We start from the raw sequence: 20,891 nt of genomic DNA, 5'->3' as shown, positions 1-20,891 counted from the left end.
TAGCCATGCTCCCTTAATTTAATAATGCAAAAACAATTACTTAGCCTATTGCTTTTCTTATGTTGAAGTTGGTGCTGCGGTGAAATTGAACAATGTTAGAATTTACCACAGTGAGTCAATATTGTTACTTTTAATAGTACCTGTAACTTCAAGTGTGCATCACCTCTGCCCAAGTGGCATTACATTTCTACCTCGGCCTCACTCTGTGCGGTGACATTTTTGAAAAGCCAACTACATTATGGGTTTCCCAAACAACCAATATATCAAACCCAAAATTGCTCAAGGACAAACTGTAATAGTCTTCCCTCTCCCTGGCTGCCAACGTTTGGGTGCTGCTGCAGTAGATAATCCTTGAGCAGCAAGCCTCCATTAGAAATCCACTTCCCCACTCCTGGTGTAGTGGATAGAGCACGGGCCTGCGATTCAGAAGGTCATGGGTTCTAATCCCTTTTCTGCCACTTGTCTGCTGTGTGACTTTGGCTTCTAGACTGTGAGCCCGCTGTTGGGTAGGGACCCTCTCTGTATGTTGCCAACTTGTACTTCCCAAGCGCTTAGTACAGTGCTTTGCACACAGGAAGCGCTCAATAAATATGATTGAATGAATGAATGAAGTCACTTCACTTCTCTGGGACTCAGTTACCTCATCTGTAAAAAGGGGATTGAGACTGTGAGCCCCACGTGGGATGGGGACTACATCCAACCCAATTTGCTTGTATCCACCCCGGCGCTTAGTACAGTGCGTGGCTTAATAAATACTGCTTTAAAAAGCGCTTAAGAAATACCAGAATTATTATTATTATTATTAAATGGTATTTATTAAGGGCTTACTGTGTGCCAGGCACTGTGCTACGTGCTGGGGTGGATACATGCAAATTGAGTTGGACACAATCACTGTCCCACATGGGGCTCACAGTCTCAATCCCCATTTTACAGATGGGGTAACTGAAGCCCACAGAAGTGAAGTGCCTTACCCAAGGTCATACAGCAGACAAGTGGTGGAGCAGAAATTAGAACCCATGACCTTCTGACCCCCAGGACTGTGCTCTAGACACTGTGCCGTGCTGCTTATCCACTGTAGGGATGAACAGCTAATACGTGCAGCAGGGAATGTTCCCGTTGTTTTTGGGTATTTTCTAAGCTGGCCTGGCCAGGACACAGTCAGGAGTTGGGTTGAAAACAGTAGTAGCAGCAGCAGCAGCCCCTATATCCATACTGATTTAGGCCCTCATCTCTCCTTGCCCCACCAAAGCACCTGTCAGCTAAGACAGTAAGAGAAGGAGAAGGGAAAGAAGGTAGAGGAAGACTTAGCAATTAATCCAGCTCTCTATTGTCTAAGAACTTCCAAACAATTGACATTCTATTGTATTTGTTTTTGTAGTATGCTTCTGACGAAGAGTCAGAGTCATTCATTCATTCAATCATATTTACTGAGCGGTTACTATGTGCAGAGCACTGTACTAAGTGCTTGGGAAGTACAAGTTAGCAAAATTGCTCAAGGACAAGCTGTAATAGTCTTCCCTCTCCCTGGCTGCCAACGTTTGGGTGCTGCTGCAGTAGATAATCCTTGAGCAGCAAGCCCCCATCAGAAATCCACTTCCCCACTCCTGGTGTAGTGGATAGAGCACGAGTGGTAGAGACTCTGTCCCTACCCAGCAACGGGCTCACAGTCTAGAAGGGGGAGGCAGACAACAAAACAAAACATGTGGACGGGTGTCAAGTCATCAGAACAAATCGAGTTAAAGCTAAATGCACATTATTAACAAAATAAATAGAATACAAGTACAATAAATAGAGTAATAAATCTGTACAAACAAATATACAGGTGCTGTGGGGAGAGGAAGGAGGTAGGGCGAGGAGGATGGGGAAGTCCTTGATTAGAGTTTATCTTAGAAGGTATTTTGTCATTGTTAGGATTTTCTGTTTGCTCCATTAATTCTGCGTCATCTAGTCATTAGAGTCAAGTGGACCTTGAGGCCTCTGACAGTAAGGAGTTAAAGAAAAATGTTGAATGCTTTCCTTGCCTTCTAAAATAGTTGGTTTTGCCATGGTTTAAAGGAATGGAGTGGCTAGAGCACCATCTACTGATCAGAGTTTAGTTCTCACTGTTGCCCAATCTGCTTGTCGAGCTCCGCATGAAATCCGTTATTGTTGATTTTTAATACAGTTTTTTTTTTTGCACTTAAATGAAGACTGAAACAATGGAAATACAGTATTCAGATTTCATCAGTTTTCCACATGGTCTGCTTTTTACCCCCAGTAAAGTAATAAAGCGATCATGCTTGTTACTAGTTCGGTTGCCTAGGCGATACTGATGTAATGGGTTACTATGGCGACAGCTGGTCTCTTGAAGGATTGTAAATGATAGGGTTGGCAGGGTTCATAGAGGCACATGTTAAATGATTAATTTCATGGAATTTGTATCAAGTTGTATTTTATATACGGAATGAATACTGAAATCAGATACGTAATCAATAACGTTCTTTTTATTTACTTTAAAAGAATCAAAGGATAAATAACTCCCAGTCTGCTCAGTCGTTGGCTACTCCAGTGGTTTCCGTAGCAACTCCTACTTTGCCAGGGCAAGGAATGGGAGGATACCCATCGGCCATTTCAACAACATATGGTACTGGTGAGTATCTTCCTAATGTGTGTCTAGTACATAACATTGTAAGAAAACAATGTATGCAAAGTCTCCACACTAGTGAATCCCCATTCTACCTAGAGAAACTGAGTCATATTAAAAATCCACTATGAGTCCAGATTGGGAAAAGCAAGAAGCTTCTTTTCATTCCATTGTTTAAGTAAAATTCATTCAGTACACTTCACTCCTTATATGTGCTGTGTTGTTTAAAAGCCAGCTGTAGTTAATCAATCAATCAATGGTATTTGCTGAGTGCTTACTATGTGCAGAGCACTGTGCTAAACACTTGGGTGATTACCATACAACAGAATTAGCAGAGATTCCTGCCCACTATAGGCTTACAGTCTAAAGTTTATTAAAATGTCTAAACAATCTAAATTTATTAAAATTAATAATATGAACGGTTTATTCTGGATTGTGATGTATTCCAATAGTGTATTCTAGAAATTTGGACTGTAGAGGAATTTTCTATTTTCATACTGCTATATTTTTCACAGGTATAATAATTCAGTTCTATGTTTTAAGGAGATAGGTCTTCAGTTTGCAGTCAGTCTTGAACAGTCAAGATTTTTCCCATCCCTGTTTAGTTCAGCTTTTCAGAAAAAAGATTTAAAAGCCAGTATCATAAAAAGGTGATTAAAAACAGAACTCAGGCAGCCTGCTTTGATTCCACTATAAATGTATTTTTCCCCTCCTTGGGTTGGCATCCAGTTTTAAAAGATCGAGATTTAAAAGATATGATTAGAGCATTTACAAATGATGAAAGGGTTAAGGAGAACTCGTTTCAAAGTAAGCATGAGTGATGCCAGTCAGAGCTTAGTCATTTCTAAATGAATTCATTTTTCCATTGTTTTCTATTTCCCATTGCAGAGTACTCACTGAGTAATGCTGATTTATCATCTCTGTCTGGGTTTAACACAGCCAGTGCTCTTCATTTGGGCTCAGTGACTGGCTGGCAACAGCAGCATCTACATAACATGCCTCCGTCTGCCCTCAGTCAACTGGGGTAAGAGATATTACCTATAATGTCATTTTTGCATTATAAAATCCTCTCAGGGAGTTTCAGCAGCTTCTGAATGTGTATATGAGATCATTTTGTCAAGGATGATTATCGTTTTATTCTACTTCAGTAGAACGTCTCAATACCAGTGTAATATGAAATAAAACATTTATGCTTTCCGCTGCTTTCCCCTCCAAACACCATTCCTCTTTGGAATGAAGCGGATTTGGGTCATCGGTCGTCAAAGTTTCTCTGTATTTGGGAAGCACACCTTAGGATAAATAAGGTCAAAATAAAGTTTTAACTTTAATTCCCTAAGATCTTCTGATCACAGAGTAACCATCTATCCCATCTGTTCTACTGAGCTGCAAGCTTTGTGAATTTGTAATTACTTTATGAAATATAGCCTAATTACCCAAAAACACAATTTGAATGTTTAGAAGATGTGTGTTCCTGCCCTCCAGTGGTAGTTTTGAAAAATTGCCGTAGAGGAATGATTTCTCCCGGGTTTCTTATTTTATAAACGGTGAATCCATAGCCGCCAAAGTAGCTACAGTGCTATTTGTAGCGTAATAGAACAGTCTTTTTAAATGGACCGCTAACATTTTCATTTACCAAAATGAACTTACAGTATAAAATATCTCCTGATGTACTTAAAAAGTCACTTGTAAATGAAAGGAAATATGATGCAAAAGATGATCAGCAGCTATCATGTTTTACTACTTTGGATCGCGGAAATTGATCAGTATTGAAGTCACCCTTTTCTTAAAACTATTTATTGCATCACATATCTGTATGGACTCTTTAGGGGGCTGTGCTTAGCTGGTCATGAATGTGCTTTCAACTTAAATTTTTCTTTATAATTTATTTGACCAAATTTTATAACCTTCTGTAATTACACTTCGCCATGCACCAGCTGACCAGGGATTTTTAAAAGAATATCTAGGAAAATAATTATGAAAGGAACGTACATATTTTTAGACACCATTTCTGTTGCAATAAGATGAAATCTAGAGTTATAAAGTGTAATTTTTTGAACTTGGAAAAAACGGGCTGATTTAGAAAAAAGATCACAGAACCTCTTTATAGTTTTCTCATTGACTTTTTAAGGGTGAGCCCTATTTTTCATGTTGATCTCATGTAAAGCTTCAATAAATTGGAAGCTCAGGTGTCAGAAATCAATGTATATATTTTATACATTTAACAAACACACATGCTACACAAAATTCAGCAGTCTTCATCTCCACCCCATGTGTTTAAAAGTCGCAGTAATAGTGGTAGTGGTGGTGGCAGTAGTAGCAACAGCAGCATTTATTGAGTGCTCATTTAGTGCAGTGCCAGTACTAGGCGCTTGGGAAATTCAGAATTAAGAAGTGAAATGTTCCCTTCCCACAAGGAGCTTACACTCAGAGGAGACAAACTTAAAAATAGTTTGGATTGACAGGTGATGCGGCTATCCTAAGAGTCTCTCTTACTTTCTTTGAGGTTCATTCAGTGGACATGGAGGGCACAAGAGACGAGGAACAGTTTCCCATGACTGAGTCACTGAACAAAACTATCTGGAAAAAGAGAATCCTTGGATTTTAAAAAATCTAAAAATTAATCAACCATCTCCTTATCCCGAGGGGACAAGAAGGGAATGTAGGGAGCAAAAGTACCAAACTCCAGGTTTTGCAGGTTGCAGTGGCCTCTGGCCATTATCTATGCCCGCAAACAGCTTTCTAGCTACCCACATAGTCAGCAGTGCAGCTTCCAGTGATAGTCGGGCATTTCTCCCTCTTCTTTCTAAAGAAGATCCGGGAAGATTGTCAAGGGTAAATTAGGACCTTCCATTTTTTAATTCACAATTTAAAACTGTAATAAACTACTGTAGATAAAAGGGTATCAAAAGAACATGTTTATGATTACTGCTTATAAAGGACAGTTGATCATCCAAATAGTAGTAGTGGTATTAAGTGTTTATGTTCTAAGTGTTGGGGCACATAAAAAGGAAACAAAGAAGGTAAGGTCAGGGGTTCACAATCTAAAGATAGAAAAATTAAGGGGGAAAACAAAACAATAAATTACCAAATCAACAATTCAGGATAGCAACATAAGACAAAACAGTCAAACCCAATTCTTGCAGAGTGGAGCCCTCACAAGGCCAGACACAATCTTGGTTTACGAGGTGTTTAAACAGTTCTCAAGGTAGCCTTCTGTCCCTTGGGACTGGGATCTGTTGACATTGGGCAGCTAAAGGGACTCTGAAACCCTTGGTTTTATGGGGTCTTGGGGCCCAGGGTGTGTCTACTAGTGCCTGCTCCCGCAGGGAAATCAAAAGTAACGGCAAGTAGCAATGAGGTCTTCCTGGAGGACACTGGAAGCAGTCAGAGGATAGCACAACACAAACCCAGTTCACCACTGGCTAAGGAATCCACCAGGATTTTTTTTAATTACAGTCATTTCAAAATAAAATAAAAGTGCTAACCCCTAGCGCAAATTCATTTCTAATAGGCCATCAAGCTACTTTCAAATTGCATTGGCCAGTGTTACAGCTGGTGGTGAAAAAAGGTATTTTTCATCCCTTAAGCACTTCCCGCATGTGCAATTTTATTTTTCAGATACTCTAAAATATAAATTCTCACAGCCCTTCTGGCATTTGTGCAAAGTATATTCAAGTGCAACCTTGGGACTCATCTAAACCTGTTACATTGCTTTGAAAAAATTATTTGTACACAAACTGATCTAAAGGACATAGCCGCAACAATGTTCTCTTTAATCGGGGACCTTTGTCACTGCCCCGGCAATGTTCACTAGCCAAAGAGACATTAATTCATTGACATATACACTTTCTTAAGGAATTTCAACCAAGAATAGAATAAGCCAATAGGAAAAAGTTTTGAAATGATCAGTTGTGAATCCAATTTTTAAAAAAAGGAGAGTCATTTCAAAAAGGTGATTATTGTATATTCACCTAATTTAACACTTTTCTTTAGTATTATTTGCCAGCAGTCTAGATCAAAAGTTCCCTAATTATTGTGAGCAGTATTTTAAGGTTCCTATTGAATAATCACATGTTCTTTGTGAAGGAATCATAATCATAATTTTAGTAGCATTTGTTGAGTGCTCTACTAGGTGTTTAGGAAATTATCATTGTAAATTAACAATCAATATATAAAAGTAAACAACAATTAATATAAAGTAAAAGAAGCAGTTCCCATCCTCAAGGAGCTTATAATTTAATGAGAAAGGCAGATGGACATTTTAAATGGTCAAATATCCATCAGTTAAAGACTGAGATAATAGATACATCATACAGCATGAATGATTAGTTAAATAAGGTAGTAGTTATATGCATGAGTGTGAGGGAGGCTGACATGATTGTGTAACAAGGAAAGGGGTATGAGTTTCAAAATAGGAATGAGATTTAATTTATATTTATTGACAAGTCTTTATCCAACCTTATGCCCCATTTGACAATTTCCCACTTGCTATCTGCCTGTCAGCAACCTTATTCCTTGCAGATCGATAAAGTTGGGGAAAATGATTCCATGAATTGTGCTGGGAATGAAATTCAGCCTTTAGGGGAACTGGATCACCGAGAAAGGAGTGAACTGTCTAGGGGGGAAAGTGTCACTGACTTAGGACAAAAGTTTCTTTTTCATGAGAGATGTCTTGTCACAGATCTTCAAATTTAAGTTTTCCGTGAACTTTAAACTCTTGGTCTCTGAGCTTTTACCATTCAGCCATCCCAAATTTACAATTTGAGTTCTTCTTTTGCACATATACACATACAAACAACATCATAATATTCTTTTACCTGCTTTTCCTAACTTACCTAGAGCATAATAAAAGCTAAATAGGTTAGACAGTTGAAGGTTGCCATCAGTAAAGCAAATGACTTTAAGCTAAGGTTGCTTTCAAATTACCTGATCCCTCAAATCTAATCCCCAAAGGTTTTAACTGTTGCAACTATCCAGTTCTTTCATTCATAGAATCTTATTTATTGAGCGCTTACTGTGTGAAAGCATTGTACTAAACGCTTGGGAGAGTACAATATAACAGTGAACAGACACATTCAAATTCCCTGCCCACGGTGAGCTTACAGCCTAGAGTGGGGAGACAGACATTAATATAATTAAATAAAATAAGTTACAGATGTGCACGAAAGTGCTGTGGGGCTGGGCGGGGGGCGGAGGGGGTAAACAACATGACCAAGTCAGGGTGACATAGAAGGGTTTGGGAGAAGGTTGCAACAGTGTCAAATGCCTGATTTGAACAAAGCAGGTCCTTTTTAATTTGAATTAATTAGCCTCACACCTATCCTTCACTTTCAAAAATGGCACCGCTAAGGCCGTCGAGTGTGCATTAGGCATAGAAAAGAGATTCACAAAACTTTCAGTAGATCCTGCAGATAAGAGTTGAGGTTATTGGCTAAGTGTTTACTCTGTGCCCGGCACCGTCCTAAGTGCTGGGGTGGATACAAGCAAATCAGATTGGACACAGATCTTTAACAGCATTCTTTTTAGTGTGATCCGTACGCATATAGCACTTGATAGTCACCCCACAGCACTTATGTAGATATACCTATATTCTATAGGGACACTTACGGAGGGATACACTGTATTTTAATATCTGTCTCCCCTTCTAGACTGGATACTCCTTGTGGGCAGGAATTGGGTCTGCCAACTCTATTGTACTGTATTCTCGCAAGTGCTCAGTATACAATAAGCACTCAGTAAATACCATTGATTGCTTGGGCCATCCCATGTTTCAAAGAACTCATTATGTCAGAAGCCCTTCAAAATGCCAGAAACAAAAGGGAAAGCTACCTAACAGTCTGTTGTGCTTGAAAGAATATTATTAAATTAAAATTTGCACTTTGCCAAAAATAAAACCATATTTTTTAATGGAAATGTATTTTTATTAAGAATCTACAATTATGCTTTGCTACCTGGTATCTGATTTTTGCCAGCAAAGATCCAAAGTGATTCAGTTTAATGGTTACCTCCCATGTATCAGTAGGTGCTTTGCATAGGAAGTAGAGATGTGTAGCAGAATACCCCATCAGTGAAGTAGCTTATGTGACTAACTAAAGAAATTTTTTTCAAATTTGGTTGGTTCCTGTGAAATTATTTTTAAGGCCCACCAAGGCTGGTGGGCTTTCCACAGGAAATACCCCTCATTTTCTGGGTACTTTTCATAATACTTTAAAAGGCAACTGGATTTCTGGTGTCATTTAAAATTTGAAAATCTTAATGAAAAGCTGATTTTAAAGATGTGGCCATGAACCTTAATCTGTGACTGGATGTTGTGGGCACTAGGCGGTTAATTTTTTAAAAGTCAGATATTCTTGTATAGTGTATTAGCGGCAGTAAGAAATGGAATCTAAATGCCCAATCATATTTAATACCTTACCACTAAGAGGAAAAGTAGGTATTTTCCAGTTCTAAATGTAGTGGCAGTAGGAACTGATGACTTTCCACTTGGACTTAGAGCTTTTATATCAGACTGGTTTACACACACACTCTCTCTCTCTCTCTCTCTCTCTCTCTCTCTCTCTCTCTCTCTCTCTCTCTCACACACACACACACACACACACTCACATCTAGAAGTAGTCCAAGAAAATTGGGTTTCTATGGACAAAATTTCCTACTGATTTCTATCCCTGAAATCAGCTGGTAACCCTCCCAACCGCATTTACTAGAAATTGATTTTCTGCTGTCTTCCATTCCATTTCTTGGGGCAGGAAAAATGTTTATTTAAATTTACTCTGTAAGAATAATAATAATAATTGTGGTATTTGCTAAGCACTCTCTACGAGCCAAACACTCTACTAAGCACTGGGCTAGATCCAAGATAATCAGATCCCACATGGGGCTCACAGTCTAAGTAGGAGGGAGAACAGGTTTTGAATCCCCATTTTGCAGATGAGGGAAGTGAGGTATGGAGAAATTAACTGATTTTCCCAAGGTCAAACAGCAGACAGGTAGTGGAGCCGGGATTAAAACCCATGTCCTGTGACCCGCCAGTCCATGCTTTTTCCACCAGATCATGCTGCTCCATTGTGCCATCATGTTTCTGTATCTTAGACCTTGCACCCTCCCAAGTGCCTAGGACAGTGTTCTGCACACAGTAAGCACTCAATAAATACCACTGATTGATGGAGGATGAATTGTAATGCAGCTAACATCACGTGAGAAGCAGTTCCCTTTTTGCCTATTTAATTTTCCATAAAGATTTTTCACCCTGCCACATTTATATTATCTAAACTTTTTTAGTTGATTTTAAATCAGCCTTTAAGTAGTATTTCTCTGACTACCATATGAGCCTTAATGCTGTATTTGAAAGAAACCCTCCTTTTACTTTCAGTCGTATTTATTGAGCGCTTACTGTGTGCAGAGCACTGTACTAAGCACTTGGGAATACAAGTTGGCAACATATAGAGACGGTCCCTACCCAACAAAGGGCTAGATATCTACGGAGCCCTTACGAATATGACTAAATAAAAACAAAATATAGAACAAGGGATCCTTAGACATTGTACTTCCCAAACGCTTAGTACAGTGCTCTGCACACAGTAAGCACTCGATAAATACGATTGAATGAATGAATGAATTTGAGACCATTAAAAAAATCAAACAAACATTTAAGGAAGAAAATAATGGTGAGACTTCACATGCCTTAAGGTTGTACACAGGCAGAATGAGGTTAATTAAAATGTGGAGAATTAAAGTTAAATAAACTTCTAAGTAAAAAAGTCTGGCAGAGGGGAATGGAGAAGGTTAATAATAATAACAATAATTACCATTACTATTATTATTGTTGGTGGTGTTGTTCTGCCATCTTAGAAGGTTGCTTAGATTATTCACTGTTTGAATTCACCAGACAACCACTCACTTTGCACATATAGGCCCAGCCAAAATTGAGGATATGGGCCCAGCATTTATTATTTCCCATTTCTTAGTAGGTATCTAGTATTAAACATGTATGATGTTAGAGATATTTAATGAATTTCGAGTCAATAGCCTTTCAGACCCAAGCGGTTCCAGTTAAAAATATCTTGCCCAAAAGTCAAAATTAAATGTCCCTCCTTTAGAAAAGATCAAATTACGAGTTGTCGGTTTTCGATTCATTTGGCGGGGCAGGAGTTAAGGAAGGACCTCATTTCTACCTGATTTTGAAGCCTGGGAATTGGAGACCTAGGGAGGATAGTAAGAAGAACACTGACTCTAAAAACTACACGAGATTGACGACAAGTAGGTAGAGGTAGTTTGAGTCAGTTCATTATCTCAGTGTATGCTCCTTTGGTGCCATTATTATTATTATTTGGTGGCAGAGGAGGCCAAATCCCTTTCACTGGTTCCTTCGGCTGATTGTACATTAGAGAGAAGGAAAAGAAATGTTTTGCCAGTAGGTGGTGCCTTTGTACAAAGCATCACCCACAGTCAAACCATTTCATTTCTATTTTCAAATTCATACACATTTATGTCATGTCCCACAAAAACACCACCCCTCCGTCTCTCCCGCTCTCCCAGATAGGTGTGCATGCCCACATACGTAGAGTAAAATAAAAAAAAAAAAATAGCACTTTGTCCTTTTAATTGGGAAATGGAATAGCAGCTCAGACTTGAAGCTTGGCTTCCTGTTGTTGGAATTGGATGTCTCTTTGTATAAAACAAGAGGCTCCCTCACTCAACCTCTTCTGTTTTCCAGTTTTATTCTAATTTGATGGGAAAAGTTCCATTGCCTTAATTTTAAACACCCTGCAAGTTACACTGGTCCCCGTCATCATCTTCATCATCAATCATATTTATTGAGCGCTTACTGTGTGCAGAGCACTGTACTAAGCACTTGGGAAGTACAAGTTGGCAACATATAGAGACAGTCCCTACCCAACAGTGGGCCCCACAAAGGAAGTCGGTACTCTAGACTGTGGATCAAGGCTAGTGGATCAGTTTTTTTATCTTAGGACCCTCAAAATCATACCAAGAATGTCCCTTCTGATTTCTCCTAGCCTATAGCAATTTTTATTTTTTATTATTATTATTATCATCATCATTATTACAACTCTGATGAGCTAGGTGAATTTCTGTTTTTCCAGGTCCAAAGTTACAAAACTCTGCATCACAGTTTTTAGACATGCAGCTTTTCACTTTGACCTAAGGACATGACCAATGCTTGACAAATGATAAGGAAAGAGAAAATCAGGAAGTGACAAGCTAGAGCCTCATCAGTTGTATTTTTTTTTTCATTCAGGCTCCTAAGGGTGCTTCAGTGAACCCTGGTGAGCTTCCAAGGAAAAGCAAATTCTCTCTTGCAACAAGTTCTCTCTTGCCATTCCCTTTCCAGAAGGAGGAAGCAGTAACTGTTGGCTACTCCTCACATTTCTCCCATGCCCCGACAGAGCATGGAATGGTCGGACCAGGAACTGAGCCATGGCTATAGCACTGCCAGTAGATTGAGAGGACTGAATCCCCCCACCTCAATCAATGGTATTTGATGTGTGCCTGCTATGTGCAGAGCACTGTATTTAGGGCTCAGGAAGGTACCGCCTTCTGGTCATGCCCCTGGTCTGTGGACAGCATCACCAGTTCGTAGACCCTGTAGCCCTACTCTTGGATTCCCAGCTATCAATCCATCACTGGTATTTACTGACCACTTCCTGTGTGAAAAGCACTTTACTAAGTGCTCGGGAGAGTACCATGCAGTAATAATAATAATAATGGTATTTGTTAAGCACTTACTATGTGCCAAGAACTGTTCTAAGCGCTGGGGTAGATATAATCAGGTCGTCCCCCGTGGGACTCACAGTCTTAATCCCCATTTTACAGATGAGGTAGCTGAGGCAAAGAGAAGTGAAGTGGCTTGCCCAAGGTCACAAAGCAGACAAGTGGTGGAGCTGGGATTAGAACCCATGTCCTCTGACTCCCAAGGCCGTGCTCTTTCCACTAAGCCACACTGCTTCTAGAGCTAGTAGACACAATCCCTGCCTTCCAGAAGCTTAACGTCTAGAGGAAGTAGTCCCTTCCTTCCCCCACTGTACTAAATTATGGGAGAAAACATCCTCCATGCCCTCACTCATTTGTCTGTCAGCACTTAAGATCTCTGTGCATCTAAACTAATCTTCCGACTATCGACAGATCTCATCACCCATCTTCTCCCAGCCCCATTCTCACATGGTTATATAGGGCCCCCGGCAAACCGACCCTCCGTGACCTCATTAAGGATATTGGATGGCTTAAAGAAAAGAACTCTAATGTCCAATACTGTAGTAGCTCTGCCCGTGAAGCCATCCCATTCCCGGTGGCACTACTGCACTGAAAGTAGCTCTACTTTTAGCTGCACTCATCCTGTCTTTCCCCCAGGTCTGGGTACCGAATGCCAGTTTGGCCCAGGTCCTCACCTACCCACCACTACAGGGAGGCAGGGAAAGGCACTTAGAACAGTGCTTGGCACATAGTAAGCGCTTGATAAATGCCATCATCATCATCATTTCTGCTACTGGTAAGGGAGGGAGGAGCAGGGCTGGAAATGGCAGCTCTCTCAACTTGAACATCCACGCTCGAAACCAGTTTTGCACTGAAATCGCATATATTAGTTAAGTAGATTGCCGAGTTTCCGGCTTCCTCATCAGATGCTTAAAATCCTTTCACGCTAGGTAAAGGTGATGTACCACATTACAAATAAATGCATGTAAGCTCATTATGGGCAGGGAATGTGTCTGCTAATTCTGTCGTACCGCCCCCTCCCATGCACTTAGTACAGTGCTGTGCATGTAGTAAGCATTAAATAAATACGGTTGATTGATACGGTGTATGCATATAAAAGTAATGCCAAAATTATGAAACCAAAGAAGTCTGACCCACAGAATTCGGTTTGGCTCGTAAAATCTCACTGCGAGACCGGTGAGGAAATTTGTTGCCCGAGGCGCAGAAAATATCCTCCTAATTATGATTATTAAGCACTTCTTCTGTGTCAGGAACTGTACTGGGGTAGATATAGGTCAGTCAGGGTGTGGTCCTCCACATAACAGCTCTGAGCCCCTCAGTAGTTCTTCAAAATCTTCTCATGGCAAAGGGAAAACCAAGCTGGCAATGTCCAACATTTGATCGTCCCTAGAGCCAACAACATGACCTTGATTGATTGTGCAAAGGAGGCCTCAGTGTCCACCAGACCTCGGTATTTCTCGGTCAACTCCTCCTCGTGGTTTCCATGCGAGTCTTTAAGCTGATATTTTCTGTGAGTGATTGTGCGTTGCTGGGGGACCCCAGGCCTCCTCCATCTGTAACTGGGTTTCCTTTCCTCCTACAGAGCTTGCACTAGCACTCATGTATCTCAGAGTACAAATCTCTCCCTGCCTTCTACTCAAAGCCTCCACATCAAGTCAGAACCTGTTTCTCCTCCTAGAGACCGAACCACCACCCCCTCGAGATACCCACAGCACACGCGCCACGAGGCGGGGAGATCTCCTGTTGACAGTTTGAGCAGCTGTAGCAGTTCGTACGACGGGAGCGACCGAGAGGATCACCGGAACGAATTCCACTCCCCCATTGGACTCACCAGACCTTCGCCGGACGAAAGGGAAAGTCCCTCAGTCAAGCGCATGCGGCTCTCTGAAGGATGGGCAACATGATCAAATGATCACCTACTAGTTTTTTTTCTTGCAGTGTGTGTGTGCTATACCTTAACGGGGAAGGGGGCGGGGGGCGGGGGGGAGAAGGGTCGATATGCATTATATGTGCCGTGTGTGGAAAAAAAAAAAAGTCAGGTACTCTGTTTTGTAAAAGTACTTTTCAATTGCCTCAGTGATACAGTATAAGGATAAACAGAAATGCTGAGATAAGCCTAGCACTTGAGTTGTACAACAGAACCCTTGTACAAAATAGATTTTAAGGCTAACTTCTTTTCACTGTTGTGCTCCTTTGCAAAATGTATGTTACAATAGATAGTGTCATGTTGCAGGTTCAACGTTATTTACATGTAAATAGACAAAAGGAAACATTTGCCAGAAGAGGCAGATCTTTACTGAGAGAGAAAGCAGCTGTTATGCAACATATAGAAAATGTATAGATGTTTTGACAGACCCAGCGATGGGTGGCCATTGATAAATGTTAGAAACAAGACTAGGTCACCTAACGTTCAAAGTAAGGCTCACAGACATTTAAAAGAGGACCATACTTTCACCATGTGGAGTTTGAGGGCTAACCTAATTCAATTTTTAAAAAAAATCTGGGTCTGCATCACTTATTAAATAAAAGTATAAAAATATGTACATTACATTTTGCTTATTTTCATATAAAAAGTAAGACAGAGTTTGCAAAGCATTTGTGGCTTTTTGTAGTTTACTTAAGCCAAAATGTGTTTTTTTTTCTCGATAGCTTCGCTAATATTTTAAACAGTCCTGAAGAAAACAAACAAAAGGGACGTTTTGTATAGAAAGCACTACCCTAAGCCATGAAGAACTCCATGCTTTGCTAACCAAGATAACTGTTTTCTCTTTGTAGAAGTTTTGTTTTTGAAATGTGTATTTCTAATTATATAAAATATTAAGAATCTTTTAAAAAATCTGTGAAATTAACATGCTTGTGTATAGCTTTCTAATATATATAATAATTATGGTAATAGCAGAAGTTTTGTTATCTTAATAGTGGGAAGGGGGTATATTTGTGCAGTTGCACATTTAAGTAACTATTTTCTTTCAGTTTTCTTTTACTCTGCATACATTTTACAAATTCAGAGTCAGCTGTCAAAAAGGAAAACCTGTGGGGTTCAAACTGACCACATCTTGACAACTAAAGTCATTTTTAATACTGTGTTTGCATCCTATTGGGTGAACTGACATCCATTGTATATACTGATTAGTTCTTTCATTCGATTTGGGGCATCATATCAAATGCAGGGCCCTCTTCCGATCCCGCCTGTGCACCGGGCAGCTTGTTAAATGAATGCGTAAATGTCACAACATGGCTCGTCTTCTCCTGAGAAGATGTCTCCCTGCTGAAATTTGAGGTGCTTTCTGAAAACCAGCCAGGACAGTGGGTATGTGATGTGGGGGGTGGGAGGGGAGGGGGTACCAGTTTCCAGGAACCAGTGTGGGGTCAGTCCAGAGAACAGGTTCCGCGCATGTGCAGTCGTATTCTCCCCAGCGTTTCGCAGAGGACTTGGCACTCGTTAGGAGCTCAGTAAATACCGTTGCTCGATGGATTTAGCAAAAACATGAAGGAAAAGGAACTGCTGAAAACAGAGCGGGCAAGAAAAAATTGCTTGTGGGTAATCCTTATCCTCTCTGACCTCGTAGTGGCATCTGTTGAACCATCCTCCATGGATCTGATACGCAAAACGTAGCATTTTGATATAGGGCTTGAAAGTCTTCTCTCTTGTCAAATACGCTTTTCTACAGCGAAGGCGGTTAGAAGCCATTCTCTATTCATTTAAAATCTGCATCTTTAAAAAAATGGTCATTGTTCAGATGGGTCCCCTGGGCCTTTTTCCTTTAAAAAGCTAATGCCATTACGTCGCATTTATTTTTTTTTCTTTTCCAACAGTAGTTTCAGTTTGGCAGAGAGGGGCAGACGCCAGGAGTAGTTTTCCTTCTTTTGGAATGTGAAGATCTCGTTTCAGCTCCCAACTACTGGCATTGACACGCTCATCAAATACTACAGAAGCAATAGCGGTCTAGGCCTCAGCGTAGATAGGTTTTATTGATGTAGTTCTACCACCCCCATGCCGTTCTCATGTAGGGGGGCTAGGTGTATCTCATTGCTGCAGGCTGTCGCTGGGTGACAGAAACCAGTAAATGGGATGGTCACTAGCTAGGTCCCCAAACTTATGACTTGTTCAGTTCCTTTTGCCAGGCTGGATTGGAAAGCCCCAGTTGGTGATTAGTGCATCTTCATTTATACCCACCTAAGCTGCTCATTTGCCTTGGTTTGTGGGTTCTCTAAGGAGAACACTATTCAACTAATCCCTCCATCCCTCATAAGGGGGTCTCTGGGACATGGAAGAAAAACAGTGCTTGTGCACAGACTGATCAGAACAGGGCCTCTGATCTATTTTGGAAAAGCAAACGCAATTGATTCACAACCAACCACTCTCCTCACCCTGAGCATGAGCCCATTCTTTTATTCTCAGACTGAAAATTTTGAACTTAATGTGTATAAAATATGCAAATAGATCACAAATGTGCTTTGTCATTTCAGAACACTTGGGTTTATCAGTATTGTAAGTAGAAACTTGTCAGCGGGTGGGAAGGGGTCATTCGATGAAAATATGAAGAATAGCCATATTAATAAATAGTTTACCTTGCAATTTGCCTCAGCAACACAGGAAAAAGGAAAAGTGAGTTTCTAAGGAGCAGTGGTAGAAAGGAAACTAAGGAACTAGCCAAGCCCGGGTGAACGTGTTGCCTTGGCTATTTTCAGTCCTTCTGACGATGGTTTTCGAAGAACGCAAAGAACAGAATCACTTGAAAATGGATGCCAGTCATCCCTCTTGTTGCCTCTACCAGATTCGTATCCAGTAGTGGCAAAGTAGAGAAAGGGTAATCGGAGAATTTTTTAAGAGGAGTTAATGAGAAGAAGCACAACTTGGATTGTGATGAGTCACTTTCTGTAAACAATAACTGTCTATCTTTACCCTGTACCTTTATCTGTAATTTACCATTTATTGTATTTTGCAAAGCTAATCTTGGTTTATCACAGTGATTCCTTTGTACTTAAGGAGTTAGGGCAGAGCCCTGAGGGAGTATTACTTTACATAACCGTGCTATGTAACATTTTAGGCAACATTCTTCATTGCAAGTTAAAGTACCTTAAGTGGCATTTTACGCAGCTCCGTATTGTTATAGCTAATCCTTATTTTTAAAGATATTTTCTGTAACATTATTAAGCTTAATTACTGGTGACAATGATATGATATACATAAGCTGCACAACCTGTATATTGTATGCATTGATGCCTTTCACACGGAGGCTCTTCATTTCGATGTTATTGAAAGTTGTGTTTTATAACAAAATGGCTTATTTTTTTCCCAAGGGTGGAATTTCACTGTTTTGTAATGATGAATATGAAAATACCTGTCATCCTCAGATTGTTTTCAGGTTAGCTAACGTGAGAATTTTAAAGATAATGCCAATACACTCTTAACAAGAATGTCAGCCCTCCTGTAAGTGTGTCTTAACTTACGTACCCAACTTAACTTAGATGTAACAGTGTTTCTCCCTTCCCCCTTCTTCTTGTCTTTCAGAAAATAGATGCTTTGTATTTCTTTTTTTTAAGCCACTTGAAACCTCAATAAAGGCTGTTGCCTAAACATGGCATACTTCATCTGTTCCTGTTTGTGCCATCTGCTGTGATGTCGTCACTTTTACGGCGTTAATTTCCTGCCACTACAGATCTCTTGAAGGACTGATGGAATATTGGTATCTGTTAGAATGCTTCAGACTGTAGATGTAATAAAAGGCTTTTGTTAATATATTTTAACCAAAGATGTGGAGCAATCCAAGCTTTGAGCCACACACACCTGCTGCATCAAAATTGTCTATTTGGTTATTTTCATAATCAGGTGTTGCATTTTGCCTTCCCTGCTCATACCTCAAATTGATCCATACCTCAGTTCGATTCAGAGATTCAGAGAGGTTAGTTGAATGACAGATTTTTTTTTTTGTTTTTGCTTATTCGTTTAATCCAGTATCGGTGTCCTCTTGAATAATGCAGATCTGGGTCACTGTAGGCATAGCACTTGGATTGCTTCAGATGGTTTGCTGTATCCTTTTTTTTTTCTTCTTTTTTCTTCTTCTGGGGACTTGTTTCCATTAAATGACAGTAATTCAAAAGTAACTTGTAAATGAGGGCAGTACAAGCATTTGCAACAAATATTAACTAGAGGCTCACAGCGGCATAAGCTGGACTTTGTCGCCACTAGATGACAAGATGTTATAACTAAGTTAAACCACATCTGTGTATCTCAAGGGACTTAATTCAGCTGTCTGTAGTGAACAAAAAATGGGAAATTTTCAAAAGTTTCTCCTGCTGGAAATAAGGTATAATTTGTATTTTGCAGACAATTCAGTAAAGTTACTGGCTTTCTTAGTGATACAGTGTCTGTGGTGCATTTTTTTTAATGCTTTGCTTATCAGAAATGTTCCATATTACTGCATCTTATAAAGCAACTTCTAGAGGAAGCATATCTCAGGTGGCTTCACTCCTTCAGGATTTTATAAATTTCACTCACTGATGGTAGCCACAAAGATACCTATTTATGCCCACGCTGCTGTTTTGCATCGGCTGCAAATTGAATCCCAGTTTGGGAAGGTTGTGCTTATTGAGCAAATCTGTCAGGTGTAAAGAGCCTGCAGTTTCAGTATATGACAGAACTTTGTTTACGTAATCTGGTCCCGACTTGCAAAAAAATAATGGGAGAGCCACAGCCATGAGATGGGTTCCTCTCAGAGGTGGGAATCTTTCCTCAGATGTTTCTTTCTTTTTATAGTCTCTGGGTGGCACGTGCATTAATAGCCCTGTAATGGGGATCGAGGAAATAGTATTCATTAAGTACCTACTTTGTGCGAAGCTAGGTGCTGGTGTTACAAGAGAAGTGTTGTTTTCAAGATGCTCACATTCGTTTGGTGATTATTTGAGCTATTTGGTAATTAGTCTCTTTTCCCAAATGATCAAGGAGAATATCACCATATTATTTATCAGCATTAATGAGTTGCCCAAACTGCAGAAAAGAGCCACTCCGTTGTAAGCCTACAGGGTGAAGGACCAAGTGCTTTACTTGTTGTATATGTTCCCCGGGCACCCAATAAAGTGCTCTGCAGTGAATAATATACTGTGCTCCCTCAGTGATACTGTGGAAAGGAGGGATAGAGATTACTTAACGCCTTCTGGAGTACTAAGTACAAGAAAAGATCTGAGGAAACACCATATCCATCTTTTGTGGAAACTGACAATCCAGCTGTTAGTCTACCTTAAGATGGATTTTTAATTAATCAGTAGTATTCATTGAGTGCCTACTGTGTGCAAAACCCTGTATGAAGCACTTGGGAAGACAGAGTATAGGTGTAATGGGGATTACACGCTAATCGATTTTAATTTTCGTAATGTCCAAAGAAATTAGGCTTCCAATAAAAAGGTAAAGAAAAAACACTGACAGCTTAAGCGTATGAAACTTGTTACCATTGGATATTGTCAGGCAAAAAAATATTAGCCAGTTCAAGAGGACTTAGGATAAATTCATGGATGAGCATCCACAATAGATTTCCAGAGGGAACGCTAGAGAGAGGTTTAGTGATGTTAGAGTGGGTGTCAAGGAGGGTAACCATCACGTGATTCTTCCAAACATCCTGTTACCATTTTCTGATCCAGCAGTGGCATTTTTTATGTTCTTGGGTTCTTATATTCCCTTAACTTTTAGGGATCATGGGGAAAAAAATCCACACTGACAGTGCTATATCCTCTTTCTGGCAGGTTCTCTTTGTTAACCCTGAAGCTTAAATTACAATAAAATGAAGAGAATAGAGGCTTCTCTCTTCTGAACTAGTTGTCCTAGTGGATATAACCCACCATGCCATCACTACTTCAAAAACTGTAATTAGAACATATAAAAGTCATGCCATGTCAAAATAAGATAGTTATAGTTCTTCCCATTTAAAACTGCTTCATCCTAGGACTGAGTTAAAATCTTGGCTCCACTCTGAAACTTTTTTCTTCCAAAAAGAAGAGGCAGTTGTTGTGACCTACCAAATCATCCTAGTCCGTGTTTACCTTAAAAATACAAATTGATTACTTACTGTTCCAAATTCATCCAACTCTGAATGTTCCATACTAATGAGAGGGGAAGAATACCCAGGTAATCAAAAACCCCACTTAGCCACAAATTTAAACTTCCCATCCACCCGCCAATTTCCACTGTAAATACAGACTTTTTTGCTCCATAACCACATACCGTGAAGCCGATTCAAGCACATGTAGTGCTGTGTCTCCACATAATACTATGTGGTTATTAGTCCTGAATTTCTGGTCAAATTCCTAATTGTATTTTGCTAGTCTGTCTTTATGAATTCCTACTCCTTCAATTAAATGCCACATCTTCAACCAACAGTCAGAGACAGTGAAACTCATACTATTATCAGACCAAGGTTCATTTCTCCACCCTATCCTTCCTCCCCACTGTGCCGCCTATGTACTCAGGGCTGTATCCCTAAAACATTTTGATACCCTTCTTCCTCTCCCGCCCCAGAACCTACAGCACTAAAGTACATATCTT

The 20,891-nt window shown here is 40.0% G+C and overlaps 1 protein-coding gene across 5 annotated transcripts in view; it reads left to right on the top strand.

The window, feature by feature from the left end:
* The window catches only part of MEF2C (myocyte enhancer factor 2C), a 175,501-nt gene extending 156,783 nt beyond the window's left edge, over positions 1-18,718 (top strand). For 3 of the 5 annotated variants that reach the window (XM_038765868.1, XM_038765867.1, XM_038765866.1), the window contains 4 exons: positions 2,500-2,629; positions 3,512-3,647; positions 14,031-14,291; positions 15,523-18,718. In XM_038765868.1, the coding sequence (XP_038621796.1) occupies positions 2,500-2,629; positions 3,512-3,647; positions 14,031-14,256 (492 nt within the window). In that variant the 3' untranslated portion in view covers positions 14,257-14,291; positions 15,523-18,718. Of the gene's footprint in view, positions 1-2,499; positions 2,630-3,511; positions 3,648-13,934; positions 14,292-15,522 lie in introns of all 5 variants that reach the window. The other 2 variants (XM_038765865.1, XM_038765864.1) reach the window with 1 other exon arrangement.
* The last annotated feature ends 2,173 nt before the right edge of the window (positions 18,719-20,891 follow it).

This window comes from Tachyglossus aculeatus, chromosome 23, assembly GCF_015852505.1.
Source record: "Tachyglossus aculeatus isolate mTacAcu1 chromosome 23, mTacAcu1.pri, whole genome shotgun sequence".
Taxonomy (NCBI): domain Eukaryota; kingdom Metazoa; phylum Chordata; class Mammalia; order Monotremata; family Tachyglossidae; genus Tachyglossus; species Tachyglossus aculeatus.
The sequence above is the reverse complement of the archived record's forward strand: the minus strand, read 5'-3'. Positions and strand labels throughout refer to the sequence as shown.